At 41.6% G+C, this 22,864-nt stretch overlaps 1 protein-coding gene across 1 annotated transcript in view; it reads right to left on the bottom strand.

Moving 5' to 3' along the window:
* Positions 1–22,864, bottom strand: part of cntnap2b (contactin associated protein 2b) — a 63,174-nt gene that overhangs the window by 13,246 nt on the left and 27,064 nt on the right. Inside the window, exons 5-18 of the mRNA XM_075484198.1 lie at positions 22,568–22,771; positions 22,250–22,434; positions 20,641–20,784; positions 15,196–15,454; positions 13,566–13,715; positions 11,875–12,037; positions 10,142–10,248; positions 9,276–9,395; positions 9,013–9,128; positions 7,621–7,705; positions 6,614–6,770; positions 6,104–6,231; positions 5,815–5,985; positions 425–643 (exon numbers count right to left, since the gene is read on the bottom strand). Of these exons, the coding sequence (XP_075340313.1) occupies positions 425–643; positions 5,815–5,985; positions 6,104–6,231; positions 6,614–6,770; positions 7,621–7,705; positions 9,013–9,128; positions 9,276–9,395; positions 10,142–10,248; positions 11,875–12,037; positions 13,566–13,715; positions 15,196–15,454; positions 20,641–20,784; positions 22,250–22,434; positions 22,568–22,771 (2,208 nt within the window). The remainder of the gene's footprint in view (positions 1–424; positions 644–5,814; positions 5,986–6,103; positions 6,232–6,613; positions 6,771–7,620; positions 7,706–9,012; positions 9,129–9,275; positions 9,396–10,141; positions 10,249–11,874; positions 12,038–13,565; positions 13,716–15,195; positions 15,455–20,640; positions 20,785–22,249; positions 22,435–22,567; positions 22,772–22,864) is intronic.

The following is a 22,864-nucleotide window of genomic DNA, read 5'->3' as shown; positions in this document are numbered from 1 at the left end:
CCATAATACTAATCATTGTGTAATGTCAAGCTAAATGTCTGCATGTAGAGAAAATCACATCTATAGTATGTTAAAATAAGTAGTCCTGTATGACTGTGCGTGTGAATTGGTGACTGTCAAACACCTGTAAAGCACTTCAAAAAACCTGATCAAGATTGAAAGGCACTACGTAACTATGGAGCATTCCTTCAATGTTTACAGCGAGATGTTGCCTATCATCTATGAGTCTGTGGTGGAGACACAGTCTGCAGCACCTGGTGGGGCAGCAGCACCAGAGCCAGAGACTCAAAGAACCCGAACAAACTCATAAAGAAGGCTGGCTCTGCGCTGGGGACTGCTTTAGAACTCCTGGAGCACACGCTGTTAAACACAATGTACAACACTGCAAATAATCTACAAAAATAGGGTCAAATGTGTTGCTTACCAACGTATAAATCACTGTAGAAGTCCAACTTTGCATGTCCTTGTGGTGGCATCGGTCTGACCTCTCTGTACCGACCATTGAGCTGCAGCACGGCCTCTTTGATGTTCTTCTCAGCTTCCACGCGATGCCACTGATCATTATTTAGAGGCTCTGGTGAGCGGACACTGAGCTCTACTCGCTCACTGCCCACGTCAAAGGAGAACAGGACCACTGAGCCTCCTGTGGAAAGCACAACAACACTTTTCAGATCTTGGCAGTCTTGAACTTGCTCAAGTGTACTCGTGTGTAAAATGTATCATCATATGTCAACTTTTAACACATGGGATTCTCTTACAGTGAGTTTGAAACAGAGGTTCTTGCAGTTTAAGGAGACACCACAGGTAAAAACACATTTTCTTTATTTCTTGCAGTTTAAGGAGACACCACAGGTAAAAACACATTTTCTTTATATGTAATGTAAGATTTTTGGCTAATTTGCTTCCATAACATGTCTTCTTTGTGACGAGAGGAAATTAAATGCCAAAAAATACATTTACAGGTCTATTTGACACCTTTATGTCCTTTAAATAGTTATATATATTTGTAAAAATAATTTTTTAGATCACGCACAATCAGTGTTTTTTAAATTTGTAACATTTTCAAAGCACTTGTAATAGAAACAATTGTGGTCTTTATGTCAGTATTATATATTACTCGTATTTTATCTATAAAATTCACCGTTGCGCTTTCTTTTAAACCAAAGTTTCCTCATTTTTCCATCGTCTTTACATATTAGATTGTGTTCTTTAGGAAAAGTGAGAAATAATTTTTTGCTTTACTTTGACAGTATATAATAATTCGGCTGTTTCATTCGAGAGTGCACTGTTCCAAATAAAATATTTCATGAAGTAAGAGAACTAATATTAGTTTGATATATTTCTTTTTACGTGGAATTTTTTGTTTGTTTTTTAAACAGATTTTTATTGGTTTTCAGCAGAAACACAAAATATACATTTTGCCATCATGTCAGTAACAAAGATAAATAAAATACAGTAAAATATTGCCATCCACCTAACCGAAGCAGACAAATCTTTCAGTTAACTGCCCCACGTGGAATTTGTATCCATACTGACTGAGGTTTGTGCTCCTCTGGACAGTCCCATCATCAGCCTTACTCCAATACCAGTTACTGTAATCCGATTACTTTTTCAAGTAACAAGTAAAGTCAGAGATTACAATTGCAACAACAGTAATTAGATTTCTGTTACTTTCCCACAAGCAGGCTGCGTTACTAAGCTACCACATCAAACTCCACCGGGCAAACCTCCGACGGCCCCTCTGCTGCTAAACAGGTGAAAACTGACTGAAGAGCGACAGGTGTTTTGAAAAAGAGACAAAAAGAGTTTTATTTGATTCAATTCTATTTGATGGAATATGCAGAAAGAGTAGAATTAGGCCGAAGGGTCTATTGCTTTATAGCGGACTCAGGTTGTGCATCATGTTTTTGAAAAGTAACTAAGTAAAGTAATCAGTAAAGTAACTAATTACTTTTGAAAATAAGTAATCAGTAAAGTAACTGGATTACTTTCTTGGAGAAGTAATCAGTAACTAATTACTATTTCCAAGTAAGTTGTCCAACACTGTCCAATACACTGCTGCTGAGCTCCTCCAGCTTCGGTTCCATCCACCTGATCCTCCACCGATACAGCGCCTCTGCCTGGACACCCCTCGCCCACCATATATCGGACATACACCCACCGCGGTTCCCGTCGAAGCTTCCACATCGATGACACTACTGCCATAAACTCCATCTGGTCAACGACTCGCCATCGGCCGTGAAACTCAGGCCGCAAAGTGGACCGCAGTGTGTTAGCTTGCTTACCCAGAGCGGCGGCTAATGTTAGCTCTTCCAATGAGCACAGCGACGTCAAAGTAGGATTATTCAACATTCGCTCTCTGATAAGCAAAGGACATCTGATGCAGGACCTCCTCCTCGACAGCAAGTACAAATTTTTATGTCTAACTGAGACGTGGCAACCACCGAATGATTTTTTTGCCCAGCTTAACGACGCTGCTGGGTTTGTTTACACATGTCAGCCTCACCTGAAAAGGAGGAGGTATTCCGATAATTTAACTCTAAACCTGGGAGGTCTCGTCCAACTCCAACTATTTTAGCCACTGTCTATCGTCCACCTAAGCCAAACAAGGGTTTTATTAATGAGTTTTCGGCCTTTCTCACCCATCTCACCTCGCTATCCTCCAATATAATTCTGTTTGGTGATTTTAATATCCATATGGACAACTACAATCAGGCTCTCTCCAAGGATTTTACATCTTGCCTGGACATCTGGCATTAACAGCCTCCCCAGTCTCAGTTACTCGTCCACTCCTGATCAACTGGTTACCCACGACAACGATGGCCTCCATTCCCTGTTGAATTCACTTGCTCCTGTTAAAACTCAGACTGTATCATTTACCCACTCTGGTCCCTAGTTCACACCCCATCTTCGTCAACTCAAAGCCAAGGAACGTCAACTAGAGCAGCTCTTCAAAAAAAATATTTTTTTAAAAACGGACTCTGTTCACAAACAATTGTATCATACCCACATCCTTCTCTACAAAGACACCCTCTCCTCAGTTAAATCACAATATTATGCAAGTCTAATCAGGGCTGGTGATGGGAACACTCGAGCCCTGTTCTCAGTGCTCAACAACACACGGCGCCCTCCGACCTTCCTCCACATTTCTACTCCATAGACCACTGCAATTCCCTAATGTCATTCTTCAATGATAAAATACTCAGGATTCACCAACAACTGACCCCTCAGACCCCCTGCATTCCATCCCCTCCGGTTTTCCATGCCCCCTTCTCTCAAGCCTTCTGTAAGCTTCCAACTACCCTCTGCTGCTGACATGTCGGACCTCATCCAGAAATCTAAACCATCTACCTGTCAGCTTGACCCCCTGCCTTCTCCCTTAGTCACTGCCTGTCTCCCCTCCTTGTTACCCCTGATAACTGCCATAATTCACTCCTCCCTCGTCTCTGGTTCTGTACCATCCACTCTTAAATCTGCCGCTGTTACAACTATACTCAAGAAACCTGGTTCAGACCCCAGTGACTTCAACAACCTACGACCGATCTCTTACCTACCATTTTTTGGGAAAAAGCAGTGGCTTCACAGGTACACGTACATCTTCATAACAATAACCTTTACGAACAGTTCCAGTCTGGATTCCGCCCACGTCACAGCACAGAAACAGCCCTCCTCAAAATCACTAACGACCTCCTGATGGCAGCTGTCTCTGGACTATCATCCATCCTCATCCTCCTCGACCTGAGTGCGGCCTTCGACACCACCACCCGTCTTGACAGATTAGCATCTATTGGCATTCCGACACACCCCTGGACTGGTTTAAATCTTATCTTTCTGGCCGCACTCAGTTCATCCAGTTGAAAACCTTCACATCCCAACCATCTCCCCTCTCCTCTGGTGATCCCCAAGGCTCTGTACTCGGCCCTATCCTGTCAATCATCTATCTCCTTCCCCTTGGTCAGATTTTCTGCAGATTCAAAATCCACTTCCATTGTTACACAGATGACACCCAGCTCTACCTTTCTACCAAACCCACCTCCACTTTCCCGCCCTCCTCCCTCTGTGACTGCTTACAAGAAATCTAAACCTGGTTCTCTTCTAATTTTCTGAAAATCAAAAGTGATAAAACAGAGGTTCTCCTCATTGATTTCAAATCCTCTCTTACTAACACTCCAAGTTTCAACGTCCCCGTCGATAACTCCTCTGTTTCCTCCTCCCTACAGGTTAATCTAGGTGTCGTCCTTGACAGTACTCTCTCATTTCATGCCCACATCAATAACATTACCCGGTCAGCCTATTACCATCTACGCAACATCAACCGTCTCCGTCCATCCCTTACTTCCAACTCCACTGCCATCCTGGTACACACTCTGGTTTTGGTCTCCCCCACAAGTCCATCCATAAGCTCCAATTGATCCAGAACTATGCCTCTCCCGCATCATCACCAGGATTCCATCCATCAATCACATTACACCTGTTCTCCAACAGCTTCACTGGCTTCCGGTCAAATTTCGCCTGGTCTTTAAAATTCTGCTCCATACCTTCAAGGCCATCCATAACCTTTCTTCCCCATACCTCTCTGACCTCCTCCACATCAACACCCCTTCCCGGACACTTAGGTCAACCTCTTCTATCAGCCTCATTGTCCCTCCTGCCCGTTTGTCCACCATGGGGGCCAGAGCCTTCAGCCGCTCTGCCCCCCGTCTCTGGAACCTATGCTGGCTAACACTGGGCAATATGCAGGGTACACATAAACACAGAGACCTACGCAGAGAAAACTCACAGAGATTCTGGGAGAACAGAGAAAGGTTGAAACCAGGAACAGGAACACAGCTGTGAGGCAACCCATTGATCTTTTATTATTGGTATTATTGGTCTTTTAATCATACCTGTAGTCGCATTATCTGACAATAGCCCCTTTCACACTGCGACCCGCTACTTTAGCGGGTCCAAATTGCACCTTCGACCCGCGTCGAGCAATGTGAACGCTTGGCGTGTTGGTGACCCGTGTCGCCTGAAGGCGAGTTCAGGGGGCGTTGCCTAGTGGCAGAGCGTCACACGAAACACATAAAATGCTGGGCGTGTACAATGACGTAGGCACAAGCCATGCGTCGGAGGTAGGGTTAAATACACCTGTCTGCATCAAATTTTTCAAACAAACGATGGCGGGACACCTTGAGAACTCGTTTTTGCAATCCAGTTCATGGAGATGTTACTTTACGGTGCGTCTTGCTGCGTGGGAAACCGCGCTCTCCCATCTTTCTCGCCAGCCCTTCCAGCAGAGGTCCATCTTTCACCGTCCCCGAAATGTGGCGGTAAATAACGTCCTCTGCTCGGAGGCTGAGGAGCTCGCGGACCTCCTTGTCTCCCAAGTTGGCCATATTAAAAAATGTCTCAAACTTGATGTAGGCTAAAACAGAGTAAAACTTGTCCTCACCTGTCGCTGTTGTTCTGAATCAGCTGTCCATTCTGTCTTTTAAACTCCTCACATCACGCCCACGTCCGACCCGCGTCGATTGCGTTCACATTAAACTCGGCTCGGCAAAAAGACTAGGGTGTGACGCGGGTCGAAAGGCGAGTCGAGTTGACGCGGCAGCCCGGGTCGGCAGTGTGAACACAACAGCAGACACGCTAAATTCGCGAATTAAACGCGGGTTATTCGGCAGTGTGAAAGGGGCTATATAAATGTTGTCAAACGTGGCAGGAACATATACACAGATTAAAGGTTTCCTCACAAGCAGAATCGTAAGGATAGTACATCTAAGCCCCTTAACTTACTTTACGATTTGGGGGGGAAACAAAACCTTATGCACACACCTCTGAGTTCGATGTGAAGGAAGTTGGTGGTTCCCAGGTTCTCCAGAAAGACTCCATGGTTGGAGGATGTCTTAAAGTAGAATGAGATGTCAGTGCTGGTTTCTCCTCTGAAGGACTGGAAGTGGACGTAGGAAGCGGGGCTGGTAAAGGAGGCTGCATTCCAGTAGTTCCCTTCGGACAGCAGCAGCACAAGGATTGAAACGTTTGCATTACATCTAAACTTTCATACATAATCTGGTGATAGCACACGTGTACGTGTGAAAGAGAGGAGTGAGAGAGAAACACTCACGGTCTCCGTGGCATTTGAGAGGCCCTACTGTCAATTTGGCCTCAGATCCAGCTCTGCTTGTATCACCAACTACAACCTGAGTGACTGGTAAATGGTCTTTATAGACCAACAGGCCCGCATCCTCCTTCCTGCACATGTGCATATATTACACACACACACACACACACACACACACGCACGCACGCACGCACACACACACACACACACACGCACACACAAAGACAAGGAGTCAAGTCAGGAGCATGTTACTCTACTTAACATGTGAAGGACAAACTGTCTCTTAATCAATAAATCACGATTTAAACCTAGAGAAGGCAGCAACAACAAATAAGGAGAGTCATGCATATAATGAACTTCTGGGAATAAGTCAATCAACTGGAATTTTTTGGATTCATTTAAATTCAGTTTACATTAGAATGACCAAAAAGAGGATTACACATCTGGACATTTCAATGGAAGCTTCTGGTTGGGCTTTGTGAGACGACTATAAAAAAGCAGCGGTGCACTCACCAGGTTCGCAGGTCAGCATCACAGTTACAGTGGTGTCTGGGGTCGGTGCAATTGTTTTCAATGCCACAGGCACACTTCTGTATGCCAGGTCCTGATCCTCCCCAGTAAGAATGTCTCTGATTGGCTCTTCCCATCCACCAAGTCAAAGGATCGCCGTCTGTGAGCAACCAACAAGGTTTGCAAAGTTTCATTTACTTTGGATTCATTCTTTTTTCAGGAACTACACAACTTCCTTTGATGTTATCCTGCTCAACCTTTTTTAAAAAACCTTTTTAACTTCCTGCCAGAATCCATCAGACTAGTTCAGATTATTGCTGGTGTCTTTCAAGGATTTGCCATTTGGGAGGCACATGCTTTGTTTATTCGTCACCTGATTCCTTCAACTACACAGCTGGCAACGACAATAACAACAGATAATCTCACATGTAGAGATGCATGAGGGAAATAAAAAGAGAAAGACTTGCTCAACATAACTGAAAACACTGCACACCTTCTACACAACAGTAACTGTCAGCAGAGTGTGTTCAGTCAGAGGCTTCTTCAGCTGCGCTGCAACAAAGAATGCTCCAGGATGGACAACAACAGCCCTACGCAATGACTGCTTATGATGACTAATGACTATTATTCCTTCATCTGTGCTGCAACAGTATCATTTCCCTTTAGTGATTAATTACATTCCACTTAGTTCATTTAAATTCAGTTCAAGGAATGAAGTTAAAAGAGAAAAACGTTGGGGAATTGTGGAGAAAAAGAAACATGAGCCGTTTGTGCCCTCTGCTGTCATGGTCTGAGATCCCTGAGCTATGGACAAGCTAACCTCTGTTAGTGTAGAACAGTATAAAGTTTTACAGAGTCGTGGCTTTACGGATCAGTGCGGGTTCTACTGTTTACATCAGGTTTTAGAATGTTTTTTCAAACCAATGATGAACGCAGACAAACGCAGTGCTCCAACTGTGTGTAAAAAGCAAATGTTTGGAGGATGATGGCAGCCGGGATGAATACTTCACCTGGACCGTTAAGCAGACGAGACATTCGGCAGGCGTAGGCCACATACTGTTCACACTTGTCGGCTCTTCTGGTGACTGACAGCATCTGACACAGAAGGGGACAAACAGGAAGTCGTTGGTGATCTTTCAGAGAAGGACAACCTATCAGTAACATTGGAACTTTCTATCTGGTGTTTTTCGTATTACACCTACTCAACTTATCTTCTTTTTATTGATTAGTTCCTAATGTCCCATCACTCTACAATGCCATTCTAAAAGGATCATCATGATTCACCCGTGTGGGCCTGAACCTGATTAGTTCTTTAGGATTATAGAACCGACCCATCCTGGGCACAATAAATACTAATAACGACAAACAGAAAGAAGAGGCTCCAAAGAACAGGACAGCCTTGGCACTTCAAGAGAAACTAGGTCCAGAACCATGAGTATGGAATGAATCCTGCAGTGGTGTGGACGTCACACAGAATGCATCCTTTGGGTGCAATAAAGTAGGCTCAGAAAATGTTGAGGGAGCTTGTTCTGGTTGGCCAATTCGGAACATTATTATGTGAGTGTTGTATTACAGACACCTGAAGTCCTCGGTTTGTGACTGTATCACTTAACTATTACCTGCAATACAAAGAAAGACGAGTGAACTCAGAGTGAGTCAGTGCTGATGGTGTACAGTGAACCCTCACTATAACGCGGTTCATCTTTCACGGTCTCGCTGCTTCACGGATTTGCATCGTGCATTGTGTTCTGCATTCTGATTGGCTAAACAGTCTCTCCACTTCTTCTCTACCTGTGTGTCAATAACGTTGTGGTTTAATATGTACACGTACACGTTCATTACAGTTCTCAAACATAATCAATGGTGGCATGTCGGTACTGTATATAAAAATCTTTTTGCCCAGAAGAAAAAAGAGCGACAACAACTACTGATAACGATGTTCTTCTCTCGAAAAAACACACCTGCACCGCGGGCTTTAGAAGAAAAAAACGCTACAGAGCGGAGTCAGGAGTCAGTCAGAAGAGCAGTGAAATACACGTGAGTCACTATTTGTCCTACTGTACTTTGTATTTCTTTTCATAATCATTTTTCATTTTCTCCCCTTCTAATCCAATGACTCGGGTCGCGGTGGGGCGGTGCTGATCTCCGCAATTTGAAGCCTTCAGTTCATATTGATGATTAAAATGATTATTTTACAGTACAATAGTTATTTGTAAAAAAAAAACGTTTATACAGTACTTTTATTTGTTAAACAAATGCTTGGGCCTGTAAAATGGTTTTGTTCTTTGGTTTTTGATTGTATAATAATTGTAAAAAAAATAAAGGTTACTACTTCACGGATTTCGCCTATCACGGGTTCTTTTTGGAACGTAACCCCCGCGAAAAACGAGGGTTCACTGTACCTGCTCATCGGTGACATTGTAAGTGATCTGCAGCTCGGCTGTCCCGTCCTGTCCTGCACGGGACACTGATGTCTGAGGAGAAAGGTTGTTCCTCAGTGTGGTCCAAACCTTTTCCTCTAAAAGGAAAAAAAACACACAAAAAAACACGACCTCAATGATATCAACACCTTCATCAGCAACATGTCACCTCCATTACAAAGGCTATCAGCTGGTGCATATGAACTCACACAACAAAGCAGAGATGACTTTTTAACATGCCTTACCTGCCATGTAACAGCTGACTCTGAAGGGAGCGACAGAGCCACTGCCATCTGGATCAATCCAGTAGGCTCCTGAACTCTTCCCCTGAGCCTTGTACTCCTCACAGGACTGCTGATACAATGCTGCAGAGAAGAGGAGAGTCAGTCTGAGCCAACACAAAGCTATGTGTGCACAGTTATGATGGACAGAAGAGGAGGCCGTCACATGTATGCTCAGAGCTGCATGTTTGTGAGTCATTGGTGCAACTCATACACGTGCATAGGTGTGACAGGTTCACCCTGCAGCAGGACGAAGACTCAAAGCATACTGCTAAAGCACCAGGACAGCTTATGAGGAAACCTTACAATATCTTTAGATTGTCTAGTAACAGTAATCAAGCTTTTGTACATCAATTATTATTGTTTTTGCCTTGTTTCATGTTTGCTTCACAATTCTAAATCTATATCTTCAAAGTTGTAGGTACGGGCTGTGTAGACTGTGCAGACCGAGCAGCAAACAGCGTAACAGGCGCGGCTGTCGGCAGGCGGCAGCAGGCAGTGATACGAAGGGAGAGAAAATAGCGCCAAGCGATTGTGAGGTCTGACTTTTTCATGGAGAACCATTTTGTGATACAAATGTATTACTCTTTTGAACGCATATTGCTTTGAGAAGCAAAACGCTTTATTTTTCTAGCCCCAGCCAACTAGCTGGACTACCTTCATCAACGCCAAAACTCAGCTGGAACTCTGCTCACAGGACGCAGCAGGGGGTAAGAAGATGTTCAGAAATGATGTTGCTGATATGGGATGTCATACAGCTTCATGTCAAAAGAGGCGAACTATCCCTTTAAGGTAAAGGGTGGCGTTGCCACCAAAAAGAATGGACTTACAGGTGTGGCAGGTAGCTCCAGTGTAGCCTGTGCCAGTACAGTTGCAGTTGAACGTATCCCACGTCTGGGAGCATTGACCACCATGCTCGCAGTGGTTTGGAACACATCTGTCATCACAAACAGATAAACAGTGGCAGGTTAACCCATGTGAACACAACACTTCCATCTGCAGACAGCAGCGTTTGCTGCGAGGCTTCACAACCATCCACTGGGATACATAATAAGATACGAAGTTTAGCATTCTGAGCTGTATACTCAACTCAACTTTATTCAAACATTTTGGGTTACACAAGAGGAACATTCATGAAAGCAATTCAAATGGCAATAAAAGCAAGAGGTAAAGAAGGAATAAAATAAATGAATGAATTGGTAAATTAACTGTTGTAGGTGTACAAAGGAAAAGCAGAAAGACATTCAAACAAGTAGATCACGGGCATATCAATGATTTAAGAATAGGGCTGCAATGATTCGTCGACGTTGTCGACAAAAATCAATAATAGAAACAGTCGACAATGAATTCCACACATTAGCTTTGCGTACCAAAACTTCTAAAGTTTGGGAGCATTTTAGCCTGGATAGGGCGAATAAAAAGGTTACTTTTGTCTGACTTGCCTCGTTAAGATTCAAGTAACATTCAAGCCAATATAATTCATTATTTATTTTTTATAAAACACATTTGCCTGTCCTTAAAAAAAATTGACAGAGGTTTATGTATTTATGGATCTATGTCTATACTGACCGAGCACTGTGCTTTTAGATAGGACATTTTTATTTACATTTTGTATGAATCAGCAGCAAAGTTGAATAAAAGATGCATTTTTTGAGGTACCCATCTTTCTTGTGTTTATTATCATTTGCCACATAATTAAAGCAACTCCATGCTAAATTTAAGAAAAAATGAATAATTATCCGACGAGTCGACTAATCGTTTCAATAGTCGGTGACTAGCCGTTAGTTGCAGCCCTATTTAGAAATAGGCTCTTTCAAAGAGGTAAGCTTTAAGCTTCAGTTTAAAAGTGAAGTGGGTGTCAGAGTTCTGCGGGAGGGGAGCCTGGGAATCTGCCTCCCATTCTAGTCCTGCTAATTCTGGGGACTACAGGTGGACCAGAATGCTGAGGGCGGAGCGATCTTGTGGGGCAATAGGGAAATTATTAGGAGCTAAGCCATTAAGGTCTTTGTATGTTGCGAGAAGGATTTTAAAGTCTGTCCAAGACTGTAAGGGAGTCAGTGTAAAGAGGCCAAGACTGGAGAGATGTTATCTCTCTTGGCAGTACCGGTCACTACTCTGTGGTACTGCTGGTATTCCAGTAGTCCAGCCTACATGTTATGAATGCATGAACCAGCTTCTCAGCATCAGTTTGGGACAAGATACTCCTTTTTTTGTAATGTTACACAGATAAAAGAAGGCAGCCCTGAGACCTATTTGATAAGAGCGTTAAAGGACAAATCCTGATAAAAAAAATAATAGAAACCAAGCCAATACCATCACTCACCATTTACATGCACAAATTGGAATCTATTGGATGGATCTGACCTAACAAGATGTTAAAGTAAATGTAATAAGATGCAATGGCCAATGGTATCAAAAGCATAATCAGAGGCCATAAGAATGCAGTTTCAGTGCTATGGTGTACTCTAAAACTAGATCAAACGTCTCATATAAACTGTTGTTTTTCAAATGTGTAATAAGTTGAAATAAGTCATTAGGTATGTAGGCCTGTAATTGGATGTACCTGTCTATAATTGCACACATGTCCAGGCTGACATTTTCAAAGGTTCCAATGAGACCCTGCTCCACAGCCCTGAGGTCAATCAGATGGTCATCTATGTGGATCATCTGCATGCATCCCTGGAAGGACCGCTGAAGCGATCGGCTCGTAGTGTGTAGGAAGTAGCCTGAGGACAAGTACAGGAGGTCAAAAATGATCATTGAAAGCCCAGAGAAGTACTAACAGGAAGAACCCTGTTGAAACTCAACATTTTGTATGTGGTGAATCTCTCTGAAACTCCCTGTAATGTCTGTCCATCCATCCATTTTCTACACCCATTTCATTTTCGAATTGGTTTTTTAAACAGGTCATTTCCTCAGGTATTTGACTGACCAAACAATAACCAGACTCGTGGACCCACTGTATGGGACTTCAGACCTGCTGTAAAGACAATAAGCACGTTTACACTAGAAAAAACTCATTTGTGTTAGCTTGACGAAAACTGGACTTTTAAAGTGCATGTAAACACGTTTATCCAGCTAAAATCCAGCTTCTGGAAACTGCACCACACCCATAGCATGAGACTGGGGATTGAATCACTCCTGCATATGTACGCTCAACTAGACTCCAACTGACCGAGATGCTCTGTACATGCTCTACAGTTCCACATGTTCATATCTATTTGCAAAAACAGTAAAGAGTAAGTGTATGTGAATACTTTTGAAACTCCAGTTCAGTCAATGAAAGATACAACTCAAGTCATGGTCACTTAAGGCGAGACACGGCAGGCAAAAACAGTGATTTTTCATGCAGTGGTCAATTTTGAGATTTTGGGCCAGTCTACTTCAATATGTGTTATTTCAACCTGCTATAAAGAATTTTTATTCAATATTAGTATTACTAAGGGCCTGACCATTTATTCTGTTTTTGAGCAATTTTTTCCAATACAAATGTATTTAATTCCCCCTCTTTAAATCTTTAAATGCCGTTTTCTCAAAATCAGTTTTTTTGTATTTTTCCAGTATCAATATCTCAGACTATGGAGCACCTACTAACACCAAACTTTCCAGTTATACACTGAGCAGTATTCTGAAGATATTTACAGAAGGACTTGTTGATAAATCATTCCTGGCCTGATTTATGTGACATTATAATAAAAGCAAATATGGCGAAAATCAATGTTTTTTAGGCTATGGACAGTATATTTTGATTTCCTAGGAAATGAAAGCAGATATCCTGAAATCCCTCTGTAATTTTCTTTTCATTTTGTGTGTAAACAAAATGAAAAAAGAATTTTGCACCTGGCTTTATCATATGTTCAGATCTATCTTCCGGAAATATAATTCAAATGTGCGCATATTTAATGAGATAATGCCTCATTTGCATAATTAAACATACAAATTTCTAAAACTTGTAATACATTTTTTTCATACTTGTATAAGTAATCAACTGAGGAAGTTTCATGGTGATATCTATTATTTTAAAATATTACCCTATTCACCTGTAGTGTCTCGCCTTAATGTGTTTCCAGACTGTCTCTGTGCTCTAATAAAATCCAGATTTTGTAATTGCATGCATGTGACTTATAGTCGTCTTTGGAGTGAATTCAGCTGACATGTACGATGATCTCCCACAGAACCCCCCCCAAAAAAGAAAAAGCAGTAGAGGAATGGCAAAACTAGAAAAAAATGGATGATTATGTTTTGATTAATCACCTCCAAAGAAGTATGTTCCTCCTGTTTGGATCTGGATGGGAATAGCCGTCCGGACTGTGGATGCCTCGTCTCCGTCCACTGTCAGCATCGCGTGGTTTTCCAGGGCGTTTAAATGGACAATGTGCCACTGGCCATCGTTCAGACCTGAACCTGTGCAGACAGAAATGACATCATCTTATTAATGATAGACATGCATACATACATATATATACACACAGACAGAGATTTGATTTTACAACAGTGGTGTTACATCCCTCAAATGTAGGGGGAGCCAAAGAGCAAAAAATAGCCAAATTCTCTGGTGATGCTTTAAAGCTGCGTCATATTAGCTTGAACTGTCATGGGATTCTGGAAGTAGAATATTAAATAGGCTGTTTAGGAAAAATAACGAAATCTGTAGCTCCCTCTGAAGCCTGTAATCATGCTTGCAAAAACCGAGCGCTCCCGGCTGTTTTTAACCAATCAAGTTAGGGTGGAGGAATCCTACCTGTCAATCACAGCTTGTGCACACGCTGCTGAGCGTGAGTCTGCCCCAGCTTGTGTGCGCTCACACTGGTGTGAACTCACGTGCACAACCTCGTCCACAGAGGGGGAGGGGTTTGGGGGGCAATTCGGAGCTTGTTAGAGGTTGGGGGAGGGACCTGAAAGTTGTATCAGTTCGAATTTTCCGACTTTAGACTCGTAATTTTGAAAACCTGCCGACTGCAGCTTTAAAGGGATAGTTTGGGTTTGGGAAGCATTGAATAATTCTCATGTTGGAGCCGAGCAAACAGCTACAGAGAGCAGGGACAACAGAAACTCAAACCTAAAACAGATTCCCAGCAGTTCAGTGAACATTAAATTGTAGTTTTTTTATTCGAGTCACAACAGATTGGTGATTACTTTGTCACTATTTCTTCAGTTGAACAGAGTTGTTCCGCATCACTACGTGCCCTGTGATTGTCTTGTGCAGTGGTTTTCAAAGTGGGGGCCAGGGGGCGCTAGGGGGTCCTCAGAAAATTGGAGTGAAGATAAGAAAAAAAAATAAAAAATAGAATTCAATTTTTTTTAAATATCATTATAAAAAATTGTCACATTTTTTTAATCAGTATTGTAAAATACAATTTATAATAATATATCATATTGAAATGTTATTTGCCATGCTTGTCTTTCTGATTGGCTGCCAATCAAAACATGGTAGACCTGGCGGTTTGCGCCTGTTCTCAAGCTGCTCTGCTCCTCAAGCTAGCGTGTAGGTAGCTAGCCAAAATGGACGGATTTTTGACTTGGAAGAGACCGAAGGAACTGGCCGACTAAAATCAGAAAGTATGAGGCAGCATACATTAAGTTTGGCTTTACAGCCTTACAGAAAAATGGCCACGATTGCCCGAAATGCTAATACTAAGCTTACTGTTTGGGGGGCCTTGGCATGGAAAAGTTTGGGAACCCCTGGTCTAGTGTATTTTGCCACTAACTTCTCATAACTACTTTGCACAACCCCACTTAAAAACCCAAACTATCCCTTTTATGGGTTAACATGACAAATTGGCATGTCCAAAAATTCCAAACGGAAGCAAGATGTAAACAAGAAGCTATCATCGATAATCATTTGAACAACAGAGGGATTCTGAACTGCATTCTGACAACTCACCTGATGAGATCTCAATTCGTGTGTTCTTCTTCTGTGTCACATTCATGTACACAATGACCTTGCCTTCCATCAGTCCCAACTCCACCCAGCCATCAACCAGTCTTGTGAACATCAGCAGCCCGTTAGGGTTCCACGTCCTGAAAGACAGACTTACTGACAGAGTGTCGCTGTCACTCTGACCCGGCAGCCGCAGGAAGGATGTGGAATTAAAGAAGACAGGGAAGGAGTTGGACTCAGCACAGGAGAATGTCAGGTTACGCTGGAGTGGAGCAAAGACAAAGATAGAGAAATGAAAGCAGTAGCTTCAGTAATGGCTCTCAGATGACAAAGTAAACCATGGACCGCTGCTCAGTTGCTTTTTAATTTAGCGAAAACATACTTTTTTGTACATTCATCAAAATGAGACTCTTGTGAGTCAACCATTATTCAACCTTCTCAGGTATGGTAACTTAATTATGGTGTGTCATCTTACCAGATACTTAAAGATTATACAATATATCTTCATGTATTGTTCAATTCTGGGGCTCAAGTCAAGTCAAATTTATTTATATAGCACATTTCACGTCCAAAACAATAAAAAGTGCTTTACATAAAATAAAAGCATTGCAGCAGGGAGTGGAAGAAGCATTAAAAATACATAAAGGAATATAAAAAGAAAGAAAGAAAATAATTTAAATGAATTTAAAAACAAGCAACAGTCCAGATAAGTTAAAAGATATCGTGCAGATTTCGTGCATAGACACATGAGAACAGAAATGTTTTTAACCTGGATTTAAAAATGTCTCCATTTGGTGAAAGTTTAATCTCCACTGGCAGTTTGTTCCACTTGTTTGCAGCATAACAGCTAAATGCTGCTTCTCCATGTTTAGTCTGGACTCTGGACTGGACCAGCTGACCTGAGGCCTTGGATCTAAGAGCTCTGCTGGCTTTATATTCTCTGAACATATCACAGATGTATTTTGGGCCTAAACCGTTCTGGGATTTGTAAACCATCAGCAGGCTTTTAAAATCTATTCTGTGACTGACTGGAAGCCAGAGTAAAGATTTTAAAGCTGCTGTGATGTGTTCAGATCTCTTAGTCCGGGTTAAAACTCCAGCAGCAGCGTTCTGGATGAGCTGCAGATGTTTAATGCTCTTTTTGGGAAGTCCAGTTAAAAGAGCATTACAGTGATGGAGTCTACTGGAGATGAATGCATGGATGAGTTTCTCCTGGTCTTTTTGGGAGAGGAAACCTTTAATTCTGTTGATGTTTCTGAGATGGTAAAAAGCTGCCTTGGTGACAGCTTTGATGTGGCTGCTGAAAGTCAGATCTGAGTCTATCAACACTCCGAGGTTACCAACTTGGTCAGTGATTGTAAGGGCCCGATTCACCAACGCTGACCCTCTTCTCTTTGCTACCAAACAGAATGATCTCAGTTTTGTCTTCATTTAATTGTAGAAAATTCTCTCTCATCCAGGTGTTTACTTCCTCCAGACACTGACACAGTACGTCTGCTGGGCTGCAGTCGTCCGCTGACAGAGACACATAAAGTTGTGTGTCATCTGCATAAGTGGCATATTCTGAATGATTTGTAGCACACTAACATTTTAAAAAGGGCACCTCTGAGCCTAATCATGCCAAATCAATCAGGGCGACCCCTGATAAAGGTAGAGGCCGAAAGAAGATGTTTTTTTTGCAAGGTCTTGATTTGTCTTTTTGTTCATAGTTCCTTGGTTGCTCTCTGTTCTTGTTTTTAGTTGGGTTTTGTTTTAGCGTTTGTCTGTCCGGATGGGTGTACTGGAACTGTAATTTCATTATGCTGTAAGGTGTAATGACAATAAATTCATCATTCATTCATTCATTCATATATATACTACCGTTCAAAAGTTTGGGGTCACTTAGAAAAGTCCGTATTTTTCTAAGAAAAGCACTGTTTTTTTCAATGAAGATAACATTAAATTAATCAGAAATACCCTCCATACATTGTTAATGTGGTAAATGACTGTTCTAGGTGGAAACGTCTGTTTTTTAATGAAATATCTACATTGGTGTATGGAGGCCCATTCCCAGCAACGATCACTCCAGTCTTCCAATGGTACATTGTGTTTGCTAATCGCCTCAGAAGACTAACGGATGATTATAAAACCCTCGTGCATTATGTTAGCACAACTGCAAACTGTTTTGCTGGTGATAGAAGCTATAAAACTGGCCTTCCTCTGAGCTAGTTGAGTATCTGGAGCATCCCATTTGTGGGTTCGATTATACTCTCAAAATGGCCAGAAAAAGAGAACTTTCATGTGAAACTCACCAGTCTATGGTTGTTCTTAGAAATGAAGGCTATTCCATGCCAGAAATTGCGAAGAAACTGAAAATTTCCTACAACAGTGTGTATTACTCCCTTCAGAGAACAGCACAAACAGGCTCTAACAAGAGTAGAAAGAGAAGTGGGAGGCCCCGGTGCACAACTCAGCAAGAAGACAAGGATATTAGAGTCTCTAATTTGAGAAACAGACGCCTCACAGGTCCTCAACAAGCTTCTTTAAATGGTACCGGCAAAACATCAGTGTCAACGTCTACAGTGAAGAGGCGACTCCGGGATGCTGGGCTTCTAGGCAGAGTGGCAAAGGAAAAGCCATATCTGAGACTGGCCAATAAAAAGAAAAGATTGATATGGGCAAAAGAACACAGACATTGGACAGAGGAAGATTGGAAAAAAGTGTTATGGACAGACGAAACAAAGTTTAGATCACACAGAAGAACATCTGTGAGACGCAGAACAGGTGAAAAGATGCTGGAAGAGTGCCTGATGCCATCTGTCAAGCATGGTGGAGGTAATGTGATGGTCTGGGGCTGCTCTGGTGCTTTGGTGCTGGTAAAGTGGGAGATTTGTACAAGTTAAAAGGGATTTTAAATAAGGAAGGCTATCACTCCATCCTGCTACGCCATGCCATACCCTGTGGACAGCGCTTGATTGGAGCCAATTTCCTCCTACAACAGGACAATGACCCAAAGCACACCTCCAAATTATGCAAGAACTATTTAGTGAAGCAGCAGGCAGCTGGTATGCTGTCTGTAATGGAGTGGGCAGCGCAGTCACCAGATCTCAACCCCATCGAGCTGCTGTGGGAGCAGCTTGGCCGTACGGTACGCAAGAAGAGCCCATCAAGCCAATCCAACTTGTGGGAGGTGCTTCAGGAAGGGTGGGGGGAAATTTCTACAGATTACCTCAACAAATTAACAGCTAGAATGCCAAAGGTCTGCAATGCTGTAATTGCTGCAAACGGAGCATTCTTTGACCAAAGCAAAGTTTGAAGAACAAAATTAATATTTCAAATAAAAATCATTATATCTAACCATGTCAATGTGTTGACTATATTTTCTATTCATTTTGCAACTCATTTGATAAATAAAAGTGTGTGTTTTCATGTATATACACACACACAGACACATACAAACGTATGTATCCTGTGTTGGCAATGAAGTCATTCAATCAAACTCTATTCTATATCTTCAATATTCTATTGTGCTTTAAGTCTCTAATTTAGATTTTCTATCACAGACATTGACCTAAACTTTGACAAATGAACAACTACAGGCCTATCTCAAATCTCCCATTTTTAAGTAAGATCATTGAAAAAGTGTTTTTTCACCAATGAAAAATGTCAGTCTTAGTTTTACTGGATCTCCGTGCTGCATTTGATACAGTTGACCACAATATATTACTGAAACTACTGGAAAACTGGGCGGGTCTTTCCGGAACTGTACTAAACTGGTTCAAAACCTACTTAGAGAACAGGAAGTACTTTGTGTCAAAAGGTAACTTTACATCTAAGCACACAAGAGACATGTGGAGTTCCCCAAGGTTCCATCCTGGGACCTCTTCTGTTTAACATCTACATGCTCCCACTGGCACAGATTATAAAAAACAACAAAATAAACTACCACAGCCATGCAGATGACACGCAGATATACATTACAATGTCACCAGGAGACCGAGGCCCTGTACAGGCTCTTGGTAAATGCATTGAGGAGATTAATGACTGGATGTGCCACAACTTTCTCCAGCTAAACAAAAACAAAACTGAGGTAATTGTCTTTGGAGCCAAAGAGAAACGATTACAGGTCACCACAGAACTTCAATCTATACACCTAGAAACTACTAGATGGACTCAGACCTAAATTTGGAAAAACACATTAAGGCAGTAACAAAGTCAGCCTACTATCACCTTAAGAATTTATCAAGGTTAAAGGATCTGATGTGTCAGCAGGACCTGGAAAAACTAGTCCATGCATTCATCTTTAGTAGGCTTGATTACTGTAACAGCATCTTTACAGGTCTACCTAAAAAGTCAGTTAGACACCTGCAGCTTATTCAGAACTCTGCTGCTCGAGTCCTCACTAAGACCAAAAAAGTGGACCACATCAGTCCAGCTCTGTGGTCTTTGCACCGGCTGCCTGTCCATCAGAGGATAGACTTTAAAGTTCTGATGCTGGTCTATAAAGCTCTGAATGGTCTAGGACCAGAATACATCAGTGACCTCCTGACCCAGTATGAACCTTCCAGACCCCTCAGGTCATCTGGGTCCGGTCTTCAATCAGTTCTCAGAGTCAGAACCAGACATGGAGAAGCTGCATTCAGCTTCTATGCTCCACATGTCTGGAACAAACTCCCAGAAAGCCTCAGATCAGCTGAAACACTCAGTGGATTTAAGTCCAGGTTGAAGATGCACCTATTTTCAGCTGCGTTTGAATAAAGCTCCAAATCTGAAGCTTGAGTTTCAAAACTTAATCATATTTTAACTACTGATTTTATCTATTGTTCTTCTTTCTTTCTTTTTTGTTTAACATTTAAATCATGCTTTTTATTTCTACTGTTTTAATGTCTCTGTAAAGCACTTTGAATCGCCTTGTTGTTGAATGGTGCTGTACAGATAAACTTGCCCTGCCTAACGAGCTGTTAAAAGAAACTTGTCATGGGACTATGTTTTAGATCCTGTTTGGTTTTTAGATCATGTCTTAGTTTAGTTCTTAGTTAGATCATGTTTTAGGTTCAGGTCTTGTTTAGTTTTCATGTCATGCCACCCTCTCCTGCCCTGCCATCAGCCTCACGTCCCTCACCTGTGTTTTCCCCATCAGCTGCACTCTATCCCTAATCACCCTTCACAGTATTTAGTTTCCAGGTTCCCTCATTGTTTTGTCAGATCCTTAACCGTCGTCCATACTCCAGGTCACAGTAAGATTGTATTTATCCATGCCAAGTCAAGTCTTTTGTTTTTTTGTCACAGTCTTGTTTTGTTCACAGTCATGTTTTTTGATTTTTGATATCCGGCTAAGCTGCGATTTTTGTTAAAACCTTTTTTGTGAAAATAAATTAATTTTTGATTTCCAAGGATCTGCATCCGCATCCTTTCTCCTCACACCCACCCCCTTTTGACAAAACTGAAATATTTGCAGAATTGTCTTACAAAGCTTGTGGTGTCGACCTTCTTCCTGCGCACCAAGCTTGTGATGTTCTCCCCGTTGTAAAATATTCCTTCCATGCAGCCCACAAAGTTCTCTTTGCCTCCTGAGCTCTGCTTTGGAGATATGGGAAGTCCTCCAAAGCCAATCTGAGGACACACAGTACACACACACACACACACATCAGGTCTGTAGACAAAATAAGTTCATTGAACATTGAGCACCAAAGTGCAGGTAGTGTTCAGTGTGCACAGGAAATATGGAATTTACAGAAAACATTGACACACTTAAGCAAGTTTAACCATTTTACTGCAGTTCAGGTGAAACAACTGAAACACTAAATCTCATAAATACTTTCAGACAGATTGCCAGTCATTAGCATTGAATGCAGTGTTGGGGAAGACCATGCTCATGAATACCACCAAGTGAGTTCAAGAATTGCTAAATAAGAGGGAATAAATGCAAAAACATTTCATTCTAAAGTTTTTTTCAGTATGGTGGGCCTCGATTAATTAGCTAGTAGATAAGGTAAGAATAAAATCAACAGGGAGAATATTATAGATATATATATATATAATAAACCTGGACTCTAAACATCTTCTCCTGGACCCATAAACCCATATACAATAGTTTAAAAAGGACAATAATACTGTATGAAATGGTAGCAGGTAGTGTCTACGGTAGGTTTAACCCACATTATTGTGGGGTGACTGTTGACACCAGCACTGGGCTCAGGATGGATGTGATCTGTTGTTTTCTTTTTTACCAAGGTTTTTACTTTTTTTTCCAATTGGATAGGGTTCATTGTTATATTGTAATTAACTTAGTATATGGTACATATTTATTTATGGGATAGTTGTATATATATATATATATATATATATACACACATTTATATTTACAAGGATATGTATGTAGTATATATTTTTGTGATTATGTATTTAAATAGATATTCAGGAAGTGTATATATGGCATATATTTATATAGGTGTATTGTAGTTAGGATATTACAAACTGAAGAGTAGTTAAAAGGGGTGGGAAACTAAAAACGTATTGTACTTCTTCCCATTCCTTTTTCGAACAATGTGCAGTGTTTTGCTATATATTAGCACTTTATGAGATGTAATTTTTTTTAAATTTCTCTTTTGTATGTACAAATAGTTACATACATTTTTTTTTTATACATGTTCGAAAATAAAATCTATCTATCTCTCTATTTTCACGAGTTGGACTAATTTCGATCTTACTAAATCAGATTTGATTGGATTATGATTGTAATTGGCTGGAATTGGAGTGTATCTTTGAAGTGTCTCATTTGTTGGGATGTGGCGCAATACATGAATAAAAGTGAATAGAATAGTATCAAAAGAAAAACTCTAGTAAGCCATTAAACCACCTGACCAACATTGTGTGGTGCTAAAATCAGATCAGACAATCAGAGATGATGTCAATGGGTTTATGAGCCTGGTTTTACAGCAACATTCAGGGCGGGCTGTATCCAAGGCTGGTAGCACCCTGCATTGTTACCTGATCGTCATTTCACGTAACAAAAACAGGATTGTCACATGACACTGAGATAAAGAAAATGCCCGAGAGCATGACTCACAGCATTTACCTCATAATCAAGGTCCAAGTGATCAAACTCTCCATTGGTCCTGAACTGCTGGGTGTGGTGGTCCACACTGAAATTGACATTCCTACGGTAACGCTCAATGACAACTGAATGCCAGTGGTCATCATCCAGCAAACTCCCACTGGTCACAGACGTGTGACCTTGTATGGAACCGTACTGACTGCTGCCTGGAGGGAATGAAGCAAATCCCACAAACACAACAGGGTTTAAATGTTCAGGAGCTCTTTTCTGACAGACAGTCCTTCAAAACTCATTCCGAACAACCCGCTGTCTATCCAAGGAGAGAGTATGGAAAACTACCCAAGTTGATGCTGAGCTGCAGTCTGGCCTTGTGGAGCTCCAGGGAAATGTAGTCTCCTTGCTGTCCCTCTCCATGGAGCAGCACCCCGTCCCTGGCCATGGTTTTAAACTTCAGAGAGATGACATCCTTAACCACCTTCATCTTCTTGTTTCTGAAGCGATAGGGAATGATGCTGTGGCCATCAAAGCTGATCACATCAGCCCCTGCAGGACACAAAAAGAGAAAAGGAAACTCTAGTGTATATTCTGTCGAGAGAACAAATCCAGGATCAAAAGCTGCCACACTTAGTGTCCACA

This window comes from Odontesthes bonariensis, chromosome 14 (assembly GCF_027942865.1).
Source record: "Odontesthes bonariensis isolate fOdoBon6 chromosome 14, fOdoBon6.hap1, whole genome shotgun sequence".
Taxonomy (NCBI): Eukaryota; Metazoa; Chordata; class Actinopteri; order Atheriniformes; family Atherinopsidae; genus Odontesthes; species Odontesthes bonariensis.
Note: the sequence above shows the minus strand (reverse complement) of the source record. Positions and strands in the feature narration are given on the sequence as shown.